This window comes from Dendrobates tinctorius, unplaced genomic scaffold (assembly GCF_039654945.1).
Source record: "Dendrobates tinctorius isolate UK_male_01 unplaced genomic scaffold, ASM3965494v1 ptg000094l, whole genome shotgun sequence".
Classification (NCBI taxonomy): Eukaryota; Metazoa; Chordata; class Amphibia; order Anura; family Dendrobatidae; genus Dendrobates; species Dendrobates tinctorius.
The window spans coordinates 2821876-2840141 of record NW_027361762.1 but is presented as its reverse complement, the minus strand read 5'-3'; the positions used below and the strand labels follow the sequence as shown (position 1 = coordinate 2840141).

Sequence of the window (18266 nt, the reverse complement as noted above, 5' to 3'; positions counted from 1 at the left end):
AGAAACATGAACACAACAGGAGACCTGGATACAGTTGCCAACCAATAATTTCGTCGGGAAGAGGACTGGCAAATTCTGGGGAGATCCAGGCCTTGTTCATTTTCAGAAAAGTAAGCCGGTCGACGTTATCGGAAGAAAGTCGCGTGCGACGGTCTGTTAGTACACCACTTGCGGCACTAAAGACGCGTTCCGATAATACACTGGCAGCAGGGCAAGCCAGCACCTTCAATGCATACTGGCTTGCCCTGCTGGCCAGCTCTGGCCATGTATCCAGCTTAGCGACCCAAATCTAGAAGGGGGAAGAGCCATCTGGGAGTACAGTCACAGGGCAAGACATGTAGTCTGTCACCATCTGACGGAAACGTTGCCTCCTGCTGACTGGAGCCGTCAGTGATGGTGTAGACAATTGTGGTGGACACAAAAAACTTTGCCACATTTGGGCCATAGTGGTCTTGCCTTGTGCTGAGGCGCTGCCCCTGCTCCCTCTTTGTGCCGAGTTTCCTCCACTGGCTCGACGCACAGAGGTGCTTTGTAAAGCACTAGCAGCACTGCTGTCGGGTGGAATGGAAAACATGATGGACTGCACCAGTGTGTCTTGGTACTCCCGCAGTTTACGCTCCCGGTTCAACGTTGGTATGAGGGTTTGCAAGTTGTCCCGGTAGCGAGGATCTAGGAGGGTGTACACCCAATAATCAGCCGTGTAGAGAATGTGGGCGATGCGGTGGTTGTTTCTCAGGCACTGCAGCATGAAGTCAACCATGTGCTGCAGACTCTCAACTGCCAAAGAACCGCTGTCCCCTGCTTGAGGTGTGATCTCTGCCTGCCCTGCATCACCCCACCCTCGCTGTACATACTGACTAGCGCTTTGTGTACCTCCCTCCTCTGGAGAGATGTCTTCCTCCTCCATCGACTCCTCCTCATCCTCCTCACGAAGTGTCCCCTGCCTAGGCCTTTGTGAGGAAGCACGTAGCGCAGACTGTCCAGAAGCAGATGGCATTTGGGACTCCTCATCCTCCACCTCTTCCAAAACCTCATCCCTTAGTGCTTGCAGTGTTTTATGAAGCAGGCAGATAAGGGGGACAGTCATGCTGACTAGTGCATAATCTGCACTCGCCATCCGCGTGGAATCATCGAAGACACGCAAAACGAGGCAGATGTCCTTCATAGAGGCCCACTCTGTAGTGCTGAAGTGTGACCGGCGCACAGTGCGACTTGTTTGCGCCTGATGCACCTGGTACTCCATGACTTCTGCCTGCTGCTCACACAACCGCTCCAACATATGTAACGTAGAATTCCACCTGGTGGGTAGGTCACATATGATGCAATGTTCCGGAAGGCGTAATCGGCGCTGCAGAGCAGCAAGGCGCGACCTTGTCATGCTGGAACGCCGCAAGTGAGCGCACTCTATGCGGACCTTGTGCAGCAGTGCATGAAGATCTGGATAGTCCCTCAGAAAGCTCTGCACGACCAAGTTGAGCACATGTACCATACATGGGATGTGAGTGAGGTTGCCAAGGCCAAGAGCTGCCACCAGATTTCGGCCATTGTCACACACTACCAAGCCCGGCTGGAGATTCGCTGGCACAAACCACACATCGCTCTCCTGCTTGATGGCATTCCAGAGCTCCTGCGCTGTGTGGCTTCGATTCCCCAAAGAAATTAATTTCAGTCCGGCCTGTTGACGTTTGGCCACGGCTGTGCTCATATCGGTCGTAACAGGCTCCTGCTGCGCTGTTTCAGAGGAACTTGAGTAGGAGGAGGAGTCAATGTGTACAGACTGGATTCCTGCAATCCGTGGAGTTGGCAGAACACGTACAGCGCCACTCTCCAGATCTGTACCCGGCTCCACAACATTGACCCAATGGGCAGTGAGGGAAAGGTATCGTCCCTGCCCATGGTTACTGGTCCACGCATCGGTGGTAAGGTGGACCTTGCTACTGACGGCGTTTAGTAGCGCATGTTTTATGTTTGCCTCCACATGTTTCTGCAGGGCAGGGACGGCTCGCCTGCTGAAATAAAAGCGGCTGGGCACGGTGTATTGTGGGACTGCCAATGCCATGAAGTCCCGGAAGGTGTCAGTCTCCACCAGCCTGAATGACAGCATTTCAAGTGCCAGTAGTTTGGCAATGCTAGCATTCAGAGCCTGTGCTCGGGGATGGTTTGCCAAGTATGGCCGCCTTTTCTCCCATGCCTGTGCTACCGATGGCTGTCGAGTTGCCTGGGAGTGTGAGGATGACTTGGAATGTGGTGCTGTGGGTGGAATGTCACAGAGTCTCTGGACAACAGTGCCAGAGGTTCTTCCTTGGCGATCCTGTGAGGAAGCCGAACCAGCTGAGTGTGAGCTGGAGGAAGAGGCCCCAACACGAGCTGAAGAGGTGGTAGGTGGTGCTGTACGTTGGCCTACGTCTTCAGTGTGTCTGTGTAACTCCACCTCGTGCTTGGTCCGCACATGTTTCCACATATTAGTGGTATTGAGGTTGCTGACATTTTTCCCTCTTTTGACTCTCTGATGACACAGCTTGCATTTGACAAAGCAAATGTCATCTGCAACTGTGTCAAAAAAGGACCACGCACTGCAAGTCTTGGGAGCGCCCGTTATGCCTTTTGAAAGTGAAATGCTCCTAACGGGTGCCAAAGTGGAGGCTACAGGCAGCCAAGTCTGCCCCCTCCCTCTCCCTCCTGTTTTGGCCGTTCGGGAAATCTCTTCCTCAGGCTGCTCCCACCACCTTCCTGTTCCTCACGCCATGATGGGTCAAGGACCTCATCATCTACACTCCCCTCTTCAAACACCTGCTTCTCCTGGGTTGTCTCGCCAGCACCGTACGCAACAGAAAGTGGCAACTGTGTCTCATCATCATCTGATGCGTACTGAGGTATGCTGACCATAGGCACTGGCCCACTTGCCTCTTCAGATTCAAAGGGACAAAGAATTTGCGCATCACTGCATACTCCCTCTTCTTCACATTCTGGAATGCTGCTTGGCTGGCCCCCTCTTTCCAAACCAACAGATTCCGAGAACAGAAGTAGAGACTGTGATGGCTCCTGTCCAGGGCTCTCTGAGTGCCTGGGCACTTTGGCAGGTGGTGAAGAGACAGATAGTTGCTCTTCGGTGCTCTGGCCCTGAGAGGATGTGGAAGTAATTGAAGTCGATGCGTTAGCTGCCATTCATCTGACAACAGCTTCAATTTGTACCTCCCGCAGCAGTGGGGTACGGTGAGGTCCTACAAAGCTGCGCATAAAGGACTGTTGCCTGCTAAAACTGGGGGATGCTGACTCACTGGTGCCAACAGCAGGCACAGTATCCCCACGTCCTCTCCCTGCAGAATCCCCACGTCCTCTCCCTGCTGAAACTCCACGCCTTCTTCATCTTGCTAGACTGAAAACGATAGGCAGAAAAGTACAAAGGGGGGCCTTAGTTTGCTTATTCCTGAACAGCTGGTTACAGGTTTAAGAAACACTAATTTTATGCAGTGTGTGTGTCGACTACACTTTAATGGGAGATAATGTGGCCTACACAACTTTCAAATGTAGTGTTTGGTGAACTTTGTTGTTATTTTTTTTTGGGAAAAAAAACTAAAAGGATGTGACCAAAGATTTGAAAGTGAGAGTATCACCAACTTTTTGAAGCTATTACAATGCAGGCAGGTAGCCTACAATGCAAAAGATGAGGCTCCAAAAAAATTGGGTAATACTAATCTCGCTGCAGCTGAAGGGCACAAGCCAGAATAAAGGCTCCTCTATCTACTCCTAAAAAGTGTTTGCAAGCAACCAATGTAGATGGATATGGATGGATGCACACTAATAGGAAAAGAAAAAATGAGCTGCAATTAAAGAAAAATATGTGTGAGGCAGTGACGCACGCTGAGCGGCCTACAACCAGACGTAGCTGCAGGACACATTACTCAGCGGGAGCTGCACTCACACACAGTCAGAGACCTCTCAGACAGCCGTGAACAGTGCAGCTAAGTGGGCACTAGCACTGACAGGCTGCAGAAAGGCTCAGCTGTGTACTCCTAGAGTGTTTGCAATCACCGTATATGGATACGGATGGATGCACACTAATAGGAGAAAAAATGAGCTGCAATAAAAGAAAAATGTGTGAGGCAGTGACACGCTGAGCGGCCTACAACCAAACGTAGCTGCAGGACACACTACTCAGCGTGAGCTGCACTCACACACAGTCAGAGACCTCTCAGACAGCCGCGAACAGTGCAGCTAAGTGGGCACTAGCACTGAAAGGCTGCAGAAAGGCTCCGCTGTCTACTACTAGTGTTTGCAACCAATGTATATGGATATGGATGGAAGCACACTAGATAGAATTTTTTAAAAATAAGCAGCTCAAAAAGAAAAATATGTATGAGGCAGCAGTGAGGCACGCTGGGCGGCCTACAACCAGACGTGGCTGCAGGACAAACTCCACAGCGTGAGCTGCACTCACACAGCCCTTGCAGGCAGCTGTGAACACTGCTGCTAGGGAAAAGAAAGCTACAGTGGTGGTTTATGTAGCCTGGGTAAAGCACAATATTGTTTTTAGAATCGTTATTTCTAACTGTCCCTCACAGTCTTCAACAGCAGCCTGTCCCTAACTGAATTCACAGCAGGGTGACCAGAAATGGCGGTGGTGGTGGCTTTTATAGTGCATCATGACATCATTTCAGCAGCCAATCACAGCCATGCCAATAGTTAACATGCCTACATGCCTAACAGGATGTGCCCACACTTCTGAGGATTCCCATTGGCTGAATCAAAGCGAGCGGGCTGATAGCATTATGGGAACTTCCGATTCCGTATCCGATATGAAAAAAGTATCGGAATTCTGATACAGCTAATATCGGCCGATACCCGATACTTGCGGTATCGGAAAGCTCAACACTACTATTGAGTCTACTTTTATTGGAACAGAATAGGTTCTCATTTAGTCTAGGGATTGGAAATCCAGAGCTGTCCAAAGCTTGTATCTTTGCTGTTAGCTGGGAATGACTCAGCTATTTCTCGGTTGACAGTGGCTGTGAAGAAAAATCTCAAGCCAAACTTTTTTCAGCATTTTATGGGATCCAAAAGAGTTCATTGATAGTCATGAAGTATCCAGGCAGTTTTTGGTCCGGAGTTGAAATTTTTTTAACCCGCAGGAATGGCTTTGTAGTAGCTTTTGCAGGACTTCTTCTGCAAGAGCTCAGTCAAGCATGTCCATGCTGCTTGAGCTTCAGGGCACAACCCAATTTACTTGATATTTTGATAGATCGGACATTTCTGAATGCAACAATACCAAGTATGTTTTTTTTCTACTTTTTTGTTAAACATTTATTTTGAATGGGGTAAAAGGGTGATGATTCGAATGTGTTTTTTTCATTGTTTCAATATATTTGAAGACTTTTTTTAACGTTTTACTGGCTTCAGTAGTCCTCTAAGGAGACTTGAACCTGCGATCATACAATCCATACAATCGCCTGTGCTACACTACACACAGCAGGGCTTCAGCTGTGCCAGAAAAGAAGAAAGAAAACAAATGACAAAGTAAAAAGGTAGAATGTAGAGTGTATTATGTCAGAATGAGATCTTGTCTTATATTTAAGCAGTTTGGTATGTTCGTTTTTAGAGTATATATCCATTCGGATTCTTTGGTGAGTAGTTTGCGTCTATGATCTCTACGTGTAGGTCTGTAAACTTTCTCTATTCCCATGAATATAAAATCTGTTACATTACCGTTGTGAATTTGGGCAAGGTGCTGGATATGAAAGATGCTGAAAGAGACGAAGAGTTAACTACATTTTAAAGATGTCTCCTTATACGCACTTTGAGAGATCCAGTTGTGCAGCCTACATATTGGATCTCACATATGGTACATTCAATTAGATATATTACATGTGTGGCATGACAAATGATGAAATTCTGTATCAAAAAAATGTTTTTGCTATATATAGAGTTTAAATAATTTTTTGTGCGCATATTTGCAAGATCTGCAGCAGTTCACTCCACATTTTAAAAAAAAAGGTCAAATTAAGCAGTTTTTTTTCTTTGTGATATTTATTGCTGTCACTATACTACTGGTAAGGCTGGTTTCACACTTTCTTTTTTTTTTCGCGGAATTTTAGCGCTAAATAGCGCATGCGTTTTTTTTTCCTATACTTTGCATGGGATGCGCTTATGTGCGCATACACATGCGTTTGTACGCGTTTTTCCGCGCATGCGTTTTTTTGCGGTATGCGCTCGGGCGCACAAAATGCAACCTGTTGCATTTTTTGGGCGTCCGACTTGCCTCAAAAAACGCATGCGCGCGCAATGCGTTTTTTTACAGCAAGACACCCATTATAAGTCTATGGTGAGCATATGTGCGCATTGGCATGCTTATGTATGCGTTTTTTTGCACATGAGTTTTTTTTTTACCATTAGACAATGGAATTTAGGGGTTTGGGTTAGAGTTAGGGTTAGTTAAGGGGGTTTAGGGTTAGGGTTAGGGTTAGGGTCAGGGTCAGGGTTAGGGTTAGGATCAGGGTATGGTTTGGTTAAGGGTTAGGGTTAGGGTCAGGGTCAGGGTTAGGGTTAGGGTTAGGGTCAGGGTTAGGGTTAGGGTCAGGGTATGGTTTGGTTAAGGGTTAGGGTTAGGGTCAGGGTCAGGGTTAGGGTTAGGGTTAGGGTCAGGGTTAGGGTCAGGGTCAGGGTTAGGGTTAGGATCAGGGTATGGTTTGGTTAAGGGTTAGGGTTAGGGTCAGGGTCAGGGTTAGGGTTAGGGTTAGGGTCAGGGTTAGGGTTAGGGTCAGGGTTAGGGTTAGGGTTAGGATCAGGGTATGGTTTGGTTAAGGGTTAGGGTTAGGGTCAGGGTCAGGGTTAGGGTTAGGGTCAGGGTCAGGGTTAGGGTTAGGATCAGGGTATGGTTTGGTTAAGGGTTAGGGTTAGGGTCAGGGTCAGGGTTAGGGTTAGGGTCAGGGTCAGGGTTAGGGTTAGGGTCAGGGTCAGGGTTAGGGTTAGGATCAGGGTATGGTTTGGTTAAGGGTTAGGGTTAGGGTCAGGGTCAGGGTTAGGGTTAGGGTGAGGGTTAGGGTTAGGGTCAGGGTTAGGGTTAGGGTTAGGGTCAGGGTTAGGGTTAGGGTTAGGGTCAGGGTATGGTTTGGTTAAGGGTTAGGGTTAGGGTTAGGGTCAGGGTTAGGGTTAGGGTTAGGGTTAGGGTCAGGGTTAGGGTTAGGGTTAGGGTCAGGGTTAGGGTTAGGGTCAGGGTTAGGGTTAGGATCAGGGTATGGTTTGGTTAAGGGTTAGGGTTAGGGTCAGGGTTAGGGTTAGGGTTAGTAAAGTCATGGTTTGGGTTAGTGTGAGGGGCCACCTAATGTAGGAAAAAACGCAAACGCGGTAAAAACGCACTAAAAACGCATACAAACGCATAAAAACGCTGCGTTTTTTTCATGCATGCTCATAAAAATGCTTGAAAAAAACGCAGCATCTGTATGCGTTTGTATGCGTTTTTTCAATGCGTTTTTTTGCGGGAAAAACGCGCTGCAAAAAAAAGCAAGTGTGAAACTAGCCTTAGCTGGCACACATGTATCTGCCACGCCACAAACTTTTTCTGACCTACCCCTTGCCATGAAGATCAGTAGGCCCAAAACCTTGGGTACTACCACCCTACTAGTGTGTCGCCATGGGGAGCCAACCTGTGGAGGTCCCTCCATCAGTGTAGCATTACCTGGACTGTGCATAACATTACCTCTTAGGCTGAGTTCACATGTGGCGTTTTTTTCACGTTTCCGCGGCGGTTTTAACCTGGCGATTTTGCCGCGAAAAAGCGAAAAATAAGCATCCTATGCATTCCTATGGGATTCCGCAATGCTGTGCTAATGCTGCGGTTTATACTGCGGTGGAATCGCTTTGCGGTAAAAAACACAGCATGCTCATTAATTTGCGGAATCGCGGCGATCCCGCACCCATAGGAATGCATTGTTCCGCTTACTTCCCGCATGTGGCTGTGCATACCATGCGGAAAGTAAGCAGAACAATTGCGGATGGTACCCACGGTCCGGAGGAGAGGAGACTGTCCTCCGGGCTTTGGGTACCATATCCCTGTAAAAAATAGAATTTAAAATAAAAAATACTGTTATTCTTACCTTCCGGCGTCCCGCGCAGCATTCCCGCCTCTCTCCACGCTCCCGGTCCCAGTAAGCCTTTGCGAAAATGCCCGCGATGACGTCCGTTCTCGCGGGATCGCGAAGTCTCGCGGTCATTCACGTGACATCATCGCGAATTACCGCGAGACATCGCGATCCCGCGAGAACGGACGTCATCGCGGGCATTTTCGCAAAGGATTACTGGGAACGGATGCGCGGGACGTCGGAAGGTAAGAATAACACCATTTTTTATTTTTTTTTACATTCTATCTTTTACTACTGACGCCGCATAGGCGGCCTCAGTAGTAAAAAGTTGGTCACACTCGTCAAACACTCTGTTTGACGAGTGTGACCAACCTGTCAATCAGTTCTCCAAGCGATGCTACAGATCACTTGGAAAATGCTAGCATTTTGCAAGCTAAATACGCTTGCAAAATGCTAGTTTTTCTGCGGGAAAATCGCGGGAATTTAAAATGCGATTTTCCCGCGGAATGGAATTCCGGAATTCTCGCGGTAATTTCCGCGAGAGTTCCGGTACGTGTGCACTTAGCCTAATAGCTAGTGAGGAGAGCTGTGCTCCGGCTGCACTGAGAGGCGCTAAGCCTGCTTGTTTTATAAGAGGAAGACACCTTCTTTCATATATACAATATACAGTGTAATCTACAGTGGGGGAAAAAGTATTTAGTTAGCCACCAATTGTGCAAGTTCTCCCACTTAAAAAAGAGAGAGGCCTGTAATTGACATCATAGACCACAACTATGAGAGTCAAAATGAGAAAACAAATCCAGAAAATCACCTTGTCTGATTTGGCAAGATTTATTTTGCAAATTATGGTGGAAAATAAGTATTTGGTCATTAACAAAAGTTCATCTCAATATTTTGTTATATATACTTTGTTGGCAATGACTGAGGTCAAACGTTTTCTATAAGTCTTCACAAGGTTGCCACACACTGTTGGTGGTATGTTGGCCCATTCCTCCATGCAGATCTCCTCTAGAACAGTGATGTTTTGGGCCTGTCGCTGGGCAACGCGGACTTACAAATCCCTACAAAGGTTTTATATGGCGTTGAGATCTGGAGACTGGCTAGGCCACTCCAAGACCTTCATATTATTCTTACGAAGCCACTCCTTCGTTGCCCTGGTGGTGTGCTTGGGATCACTATCATGTTGAAAGACCCATCCACGTTTCATCTTCAATGCCCTTGCTGATGGAAGGAGGTTTGCACTCAATATCTCATGATACATGGCCCCATTCATTCTTTGATGTCCACAGCTCAATCATCCTGACTCCTGGTCCCTTTGCAGAGAAACAGCCCCAAAACATGATGTTGCCACCCCCATGCTTCACAGTAAGTATGGTGTTCTTTGGATGTAACTCAGCATTCTGTCTCCTCCAAACATGACGAGTTTCGTTTCTATCAAACAGTTCTTCTTTGGTTTCATCAGACCATATGACATTCTCCCAATACACTTCTAGATAATCCAAATGCTTTCTAGCAAACTTCAGATGGGCTCGGACATGTACTGGCTTAGCAGGGGGACATGTCTGGCACAGCAAGATCTGAATCCCTGGTGGCGTACTGTGTTACTGATAGTAGCCTTTCTTACGGTAGTCCCAGCTCTATGCAGATCATTCACTAGGTCCCCCTGTGAGGTTATGGGATTTTTGCTCACCGTTCTTGTGATCATTTTGACTCCATGGGGTGAGATCTTGCGTGGAGCCCCAGATCAAGGGAGATTATCAGTGGTATGTTTTCCATTTTCTTATTATTGCTCCAACAGTTGATTTCATCACACCAAGCTACTTGCCTATTGCAGAATCAGTCTTCCCAGCTTGGTGTAGGGCTACAATTTTGTTTCTGGTGTCCTTCGACAACTCTTTGGTCTTCACCTTAGTGGTGTTTGGAATGTGACTCTTTGAGGTTGTGGACAGGTGTCTTTTATACTGATAACAAGTTCAGACAGGTGCCATTACTACCGGTAATGAGTGGAGGACAGAGAAGCCTCTTAAAGAAGAAGTTGCAGGTCTGTGAGAGCCAGAAATCTTGCATGTTTTTAGGTGACCAAATAATTATTTTCCACCATAATTTGCAAAATAAATATTGACAAATCAGATAATGATTTTATGGATTTGTTTTCTCATTTTGAATCTCATAGTTGTCTACCTATGATGTCAATTACAGGCCTCTCTCATATTTTTAAGTGGGAGAACTTGCACAATTGGTGGCTGACTAAATATTTTTTTCCCCACTGTACACTCTGAACTACTGCCACTCGGCCTTTAAATGAGAGAGGCTACGCTATTTTATATTTCAGTATAGTGTTACATTTACAAAATCACAGAGGTGTCTGGCTGCTTGTAACTGTATGAATCATGGGCGCTCCAACAACTGCACCCGTACACCATCTCTACAGGAGTGCCCTCGGATGGTCTTATGCCATCTCCATAAGTATTACCTCCTGCTATTGACAATTGTTGTGGACACATGGGAATTGTTTAGGGGTCCAGTGACCCACTTCAGCTACTGTGAAATTAAAATCCGCTGCCAGTAGAACTACATGTCCCATCTGACCCCTCTGTAACATCTGGCACATTCCCCATGGCTCACCATGTTTTGGTTAAAAAAAAATTGTCAGAATGGCATATAAAACTCAACCTGTCACGGTCACCTGCTGTCACCCTCCTCTCCTTTCCCAGGGCTCTACTTTCTGTTGAAGCAATGACATTCCAACATAAAAACATGTGATCAGTTGTAGTAGTAGTCAGTCAATCACTGGCTAAGGAGGGTCTCTGCTGTGGTCAGTGTTTGTCTCAGCGGTTATTTAAGTTTGTCAAAACCGGAAAGGTAGTGTAATGGAAGTGGTGAGTGTCCATAGAGAGAAGATCACTGCTTGTTCTTTTAATGTTGTCATGAAATAGAATGTGTCATTTGAAAATGCCTTATTGCTTAAAACAGATTTTGTGCTAAATAAACATTTCTGTGTTTTTGTTTGTTTTTCTTTTCAGTATCACAATCTGTATTAAAAACAAAAATGCGAAATCTTGCAATTTTCACACCAGTTACTGCAGTTATTCTGCTCTCATACTTCCTTTTATTTCAGGAAGTATCCACACACATTAGCAGCAATAGACTCACAGTATATGTTTTGTATTGCAGCATCTAATGAGCGAGTGCAAAGGTCATTGTGAAGGGAGGAGGAGCAGGAGAGCTGTGACATTGCCTATTGGGAATGGTGGATCCTGTGGTTTCAGCTGTGTGTAGTGGTATTATTTGTCATTACAATTCTAATACTGATGAGAAGGACCCTTTATGATAACTGTTCCTGAAAAGAAAAAAAGTTAGAGTCTAAAAGAGCACAGTGACCAGTGTGAAAATTGCAAAATTACTAATTTTCTTTTTTTCCTCATACACATCCTGATTTATATCTTTAAATTTTCCCAAACAGTTTAAAAAAGTGAATTTGATGATTCTTTTTTCATTACTTTTGCATTTATTATGCATCTTTTATGTTTAGACTAAACTACTTATGCTTTTCAAGCTACTTTTAAACTATTTACACTATTCTTGTAAATATTCTTAATTGGCAGCAGTTTTTCCACACTTGCCTAAAACTTTTGCATAGTGCTGCACATGTCTGAAGTGTAAATGACATTCATAGGACCCCACAGCAACATTAGTGATGGTCCTTGTTGACAGTAGTAATCCAAATAGCGCAAAACTACTGTTAGGTAGCACAACCGGAAATTTATTTCAGGCTTTGCTTACAACACGTAAATAATCTTTCTAAACATTGTACCTTTAGTGTCTCCAACACATCCCAGTTTTTCATAAATAGGAAATCGTGGACGATCTGCTATGTCTTCAGACCTGTTGATCAGAGCTTCCTTGTTCACCTCAAATCCATTGAGTACCACCATTTTTGTCCAGAAGAACTGCAGACTATATACATTCCCAAACTGTTTTCTTAGCTGTGAAAAATGAATAAGATATGTATTTATAAAGAACGCAAGTAATGTTTTCGCTTAAGTAAATCAATGAAGAATGTGGAAATCCCAGCTTGACCATATATAGATTAAAAAAAAATACACTTGGGCTCTGAAATATTTGGACGGTGACACAAGTTTTGGCATTTAAGTCGTTTACCAAAACATATTCAAGATATAGATATACAGTATAATCAATATAGACGTAAAGTGAAGACTCTTGACTTTAAAATTGATGGTATTCACATCCTAATTGGAGTAAGGGTTTAGAAATTAGCGCTCTTTAGTATGTAGCTGCCTCATTTTAAAGGGACCAAAATAAATTGGACAATTATCTCAAAAGCTCTTTAATGGGCTGCATGGGCTAATCCCTCATTAATCCATTATCAATTAGACAAATAAAAGGTCTGGAGTTGATTCCAGGTGTGGCATTTGCATTTGGAAGCTGCTGCAGTGAAACCACAACATACTCTCAATGGAAGAGAAGAAGGCCATCATTAGGCAGTAAAACAATAATAAATCCATCAGAAAGATAGCATAAATGTTAGGAGTGGCCAAATCATTGTCACATTCTGAAAAAAGCTCATTGGTGAGCTTGGGAACTCAAAAAGGCCTGGACATCCATGGAGGACAAAAGTGATCTATAATAGCAGAATCCTTTCCATGGTGAAGAAAAACACCTTCACAACATCCACCCAAGTGAAGAACATTCTCCAGGAAGTAGATGTTTCAGTATCTAAGTCTACCATAAAAAGAAGACTCCATGAGTAAATACAGAGGGTTCACCGCAAGGTGCAAACCATTAATTAACCTTAAAAAATAAAGGCCAAATAAGCTAGCCCAGTTCTGGAAAAGCATTCTTTGGACAGATGAAACTGAGATCAACCTGTACCAGAATGATGGCAGGAAGAAAGTATGGAATGGCTCAAGATCCAAATCACAGCACATCCTCTGTAAAACATGGTGAAGGCAGTGTAATGGCTTGGGCATGCCTGGCTTCCAGTGACACTGGGTCACTAGTGTTTATTGATGTTACTAAAGACAGAAGCAGCCGGATGAATTCTTAAGTGTACAGGGCTATACTTTCTGCTCAGATTCAAACAAATACAGAAGGTTGATTGGACAGAATAAAACTAGGAGGAAAAAGACAGTGCAATAGAGTTTTAGCCAAGGGAGACGTGGGTGTTTAAATAAGGTCACAGTAACTTGATTTAGTCATGTATACACAACATTTCAATCACATATACATTAAGCTGCTGCAGGTCCAAGGGGTCTTTAGACAGGGAAAACACGGATAAGGAGGGTTTGTGGATAATCTGCCGGCATCCCATCTATTAAATCCAAATCAGACAGAAAGTGCATGCGGCTTTTCTTTATTTAGTCAACGTGTTACGACAGACTACATTGCTTTTCTTGTCCTGATGAAGAAGTCTACATTACTTTGAAACACATTGACTAAATAAAGAAAAAAAAATGCATGTACTTTCTGTATGGATTTGGATTTATTATATGCGATACCAGCAGCTCTGATTATCCACAAACCCTCCTTATCAAGGTTTATTGGAAGGCACTTATCATTACAGATAGACAATGACCCAAAAGAGTTTTTTTGAATTCAAGGAAGTGGAATGTCCAGCAATAGCTGAGTAAATCACCAGCTTTCAACCCTATCGAGAAGCATTTCTCATGTGTAGGGTCGGTGGGCCGAGCTGGGGGGTGGTCCCTCTTCTTACCGCGCAGAGACGTAACAGAGACAAGATGGAGGCAGGTTCTGGGTGCAACAGGTCCAAGTTTATTTTCACTCACCGTCCGCCTGACGGCCTCAAAAGCACACTGTACTTCCTTCAACTCACGGCCCTCTGTTTCCAGGGCCGCTTCTCACACACCGTACGCTACACCCCTCCTCACTCGTCGACGCTCCTGACAGGTCTGTCACTGTGGCCGCCTTAGGCCCGTAAACCAACAGCGCTTCCACTGATCAGTCGTCGTGTCAAATACGGTGTCTCACACCCAGTGCCTCGTCCCTTCTGCGGTTCTTCCTGTCAGGACCACCCCCCTGACGTTCTCTCTCCTCAGTCCCCCTGGTTTAGATTCTCCTCACAGCGCACAGACTGTCGCAGTCCTCCTGTCACTGGAGCTCCCCCTGGGGACTGGAACTTTCTGGAACCCTCCCTCAGTATTTATAGCTCTCCCGGTCCCCTGTCACTGTAACTCCGCCCCCCATGACCAACGGTTTCTAAAGCCCTAAGCTGATGTCAAGTCCTTTGCTCACACTCCTCCCTGCCATCTAATGGTCAACCCAAGGTACTGCACGTCCACTACACTTTCCTAGCTGTTTCCCCACTGTAGTAACTGACACCTGTCTAAACTGTGCAAACCTATCTTTCTCTATACTGACACATGCGTAAGACAAAATTTAAGGTAGAAAGACCCAATGCAACCAGCAACTGAAATCAGCTACAATAAAAGCCTTGCAAATGAATACAATTGAGATAACCCAGCTTATGGTGATGTCAATGGCTTCCAGACTACAGGTAGTCATTGCCTGCAAAAGATTCTCTGCAAACAATTAAAAATGAACATTTTATTTATGGTAAAGTTAATTTGTCAAATTATTTTTGAGCCTCTAAAATGAGGCTTTGTAGAAAAAGGTCGTAATTCCTAAACATTCTGCATAAAAGCTGTTGTTACATAACAGATTCTCTTTTCAATGGGTTTAACAATATAAATGATTTTCTGATCAATGACGGTTTTATGTTTGCACTTTTATTTACATAACTTTTCTTGGATCAGGGTCCCTTTCCTGTTGGAGTTGAGTCATATTATAGCTGTCATGCGGTGACGATCTTCGGCAAGAAAGAGGGGCCTCAAACTGTCCCTGGAACTGGGGCCCTAACTACCCTTGTCTACTCTTGAAGGTAGAGAGGCCTGAGTTTCTGACAAGCATAGAAAGGGTCGCTAATAGCGATGAGCGAACGTGCCCCTACACGTTACTCGCCCGCGTATCATGGTACTTTGTGTACTCGGCGAGCACCAAGCATTTTCGGGATTACTCGGTGGAAACTCAGGTCTCCACCCAGCATTTTTGGCGGACTTTAGAGACCCAATCATGATGCAGGGATTGTCTGCCAGGCAAAGAAATGCCGCAGCCATCTTTGTTGTGGTCGTGCAGTGATTGGCAGGCCTCACAGCATCATTAGGGGTATAAGAGACCGGACGCCGCCCTGCTCGACGCATTCAGCTTCGGATTGAGACAGTGTAGGGAGAGCTGCTGCCGATATAGGGTCAGAATTGGGGATTTATTAGTTAGTGTGGGGTCTACCATCCTAAACTACTGACATCCAGCTAAAGCAACAGTCCTTCTAAAGACTAATTCCGGAGTATATAGGTTCCAGTGTTAGGCAGGCAGGGTATTGTATGTCGCTCTATACACATCAGTGCAAGGCCTGCAGGCACTGTATGTGTGTATATAGATCATTGCATACATCAAGAGGGTCCATTCCCTTCCTGTGTTTTGGTGCTGCTGCTGCTACCTGTGGGATATAATAGCCATATATACCTAGCCCCAGGTGTAATTGGAATTAAAGCTACACATTTTTTGGTGTGGTATCTCCGTGGCTCATATCTGTGTGTGCTCAAAGTTTGGCCAGTTTACGGTGGTTTTTGTTTTTTTGTCCTGGGTGAAACTGTACTTATATACAACACTAGTTAGCCCCCCAAAAAACAGGGCACACATTTGTCATAGTGGTATCTCCGTGGCAGATCATATCTGTGTGTGCTCAAAGTTTGGCCATTTTACGGCGTTTTTTTTTTTTTGCCTGGCTGTCACTGTAGTTAAATACAGAAGTATTTAGCAAAAAAAATACAGGCCACCCAATTGTTGTAGTGGTATCTCCGTGGTAGCTCATATCTGTTTGTGCTGAAAGTTTTGCCAGTTTACAGCGGTTTTCTTATATACAGCACTATGTTGCATTATTTTAAAAAACAGGCCACATTTTACAGTGGGTTCTATCTGTGACACACCTCATACATCCGTGTGCCAAAATTGAGGCATTTTAGGCCTAACTTCCCTTTTTTGGGCAGTCTGTCACTCTCGTTATATCCAGCAGTCTTTTTTATCCAAAAAATAAAAAAAATTAATACTGTCTGTTATCTCAGGCTGAGGCCTGGTGTATCTGTGGTGTAAAAATCTTTGCTTCGCAGGCATACGTTGCATAGTTCTGTCTGCTAGCTTTTTTCTACTCATTATTTTGTGTTTTCAAAAATTAGCACAAAACCTAAAAAAAATTAATACAGTCTGTTATCTCAGGCTGAGGCCTGGTGCATTTGTGGTGGAAAAATCTTTGCTTCGCAGGCATACTCATCACATATAATTTTTCTCCAAATATATCCATTTGTATTGAGCTTTACAAATATTTCAGTAGTCCATTTAAAATGGGCAAGGCAAGGGGCAAGGGATGGGGAGGTGGATATGATGCTAATGGTGCATGCAGAGGATGAGGCCGTGGCCAAGCTGAAAGTGGGCCACAGCAAGGATGCACATCTTCGCGCTCGACCTTCCTGTCCCTGTTTCTAGGGGATTGCAGCACACCACTATTGAAGCCAGAGCAGTGTGAAACGGTTGTTGGTTGGATAGCTTGATATTGCTTCCAGTCACTTAGCCACCACCAGCACCATGTCTTCCACATGGTCAAGTCTGAGTAGCCGTGAGTGTGGACCGGATATTACTCACCCTGATCCTCCTTCCTCCCACCATGCCGAGTGCCCTGAGACCACTGATCCCACACTCGGACACTCGGAAGAGCTGTTCAGTTTTCCATTTGTAGATTCTTGCCTCTCACCTGGTCCTCCTGAAGCGGGGCAAGATGATATTCCATGTAGCGATGCACAAATCTTTGAGCAGCCATTGTCACAAGAGGAGGACGATGATGAGACACAATTGCCGGTAAGTCAGGAGGAGCAGGGTGTGGATGTGGAAGACGAGGTGGTGTATGACATAGTGACTGTTCAACCAGGCAGGAGTACATGCAGAGCGAGGACAGCAGCACACACGGGGAAGGAGGCATATCACCCCAACAGGCAGGAAGAAGCAGCGTGGTAGCCACAGACACAAGGCGTGATTCTGTTCCCCGTAACACCAACATGACGGAAGTTGCCATTCCAACTGTTAGATCTTCTCGAGTCTGGTTATTTTTTAAAGGCTCTGCTGATAATCCCAAAACAGGCCATTTGCAGCACTTGCCATGCCCGCATCAAGCAGGGGGAGCAAAACTACCAGTCTGACCACCACCAGCATGATTAGGCACATGGCAGCACAGCACCTGACTTTGTGGGCCCAACCCCAGGCTCCAGGAACACTGTCTGCAGGTGACAACACTGCTTCTTCCATGGTGAACTGCCAATCCCCAGTTCACCGTGCCTGTGAAGATGCCTTGGGCTCTGCACCTGTTGTTGCCCAGAGTCAAACAGCACCATCATCAAGCTCGTCCACGTCCTTGTCGAAGCCCAGCCTTCAGTTGTCTATACCCCGGTCATTGGAACGCAAGCGGAAATACTCAGCCAATGCTTCACAGGCCACAGTACTTAATTCGAACATTTCTTGTCTGCTTGAGCTCGAAATGTTACCTTTCAGGCTCGTTGAGACGGAAGCTTTCCGCAATCTGATGGCGGCGGCCATCCCAAGGTACTTGGTCCCCAGTCGCCACTTTTTCTCCCGTTGTTCCATACTGGCATTACACCAGCATGTGTCCCACAATATTATCCGTGCCCTCAACAATGCTGTTATTGGGAAAGTTCACCTAACCACAGACACGTGGACAAGTGCTTGTGGGCAGGGACAGTACATCTCACTGATGGCACACTGGGTTAACATAGTGGAAACGAAGAGCCAGTCGGACCTTGTGTCACGGCCCCTCACCTCTCAGCACGCTCTACCCAGCATGCTAATGCCCTTCAGCACGTCCCCGCGCCCGGCCTCCAGCTCCCGCAGCGTCGGGCACTTTCTCTCAGCCTTGCTTCCGGCGCACTACCTCCTGGGTAGCGTGACGCGGTAGCCCCGCCCCCAACATGGTGGCGCCCACCGCTACATATGTCTGGCGTCGGGACTGGTAAGATGCCTGATTATCTAATATGGTGACCCTGCTCCGTGCGGCGCTCGCTGTGTCCTCAGGCCCCTCTCCTGCTTTTCTGT

General features: G+C 45.8%; 1 protein-coding gene across 1 annotated transcript in view; it reads right to left on the bottom strand.

Moving 5' to 3' along the window:
* Nucleotides 1–18266, bottom strand: part of LOC141098685 (cytochrome P450 2D17-like) — a 225095-nt gene that overhangs the window by 117697 nt on the left and 89132 nt on the right. The window contains exon 2 of the mRNA XM_073586649.1: nucleotides 11890–12061. Within this exon, the coding sequence (XP_073442750.1) occupies nucleotides 11890–12061 (172 nt within the window). The remainder of the gene's footprint in view (nucleotides 1–11889; nucleotides 12062–18266) is intronic.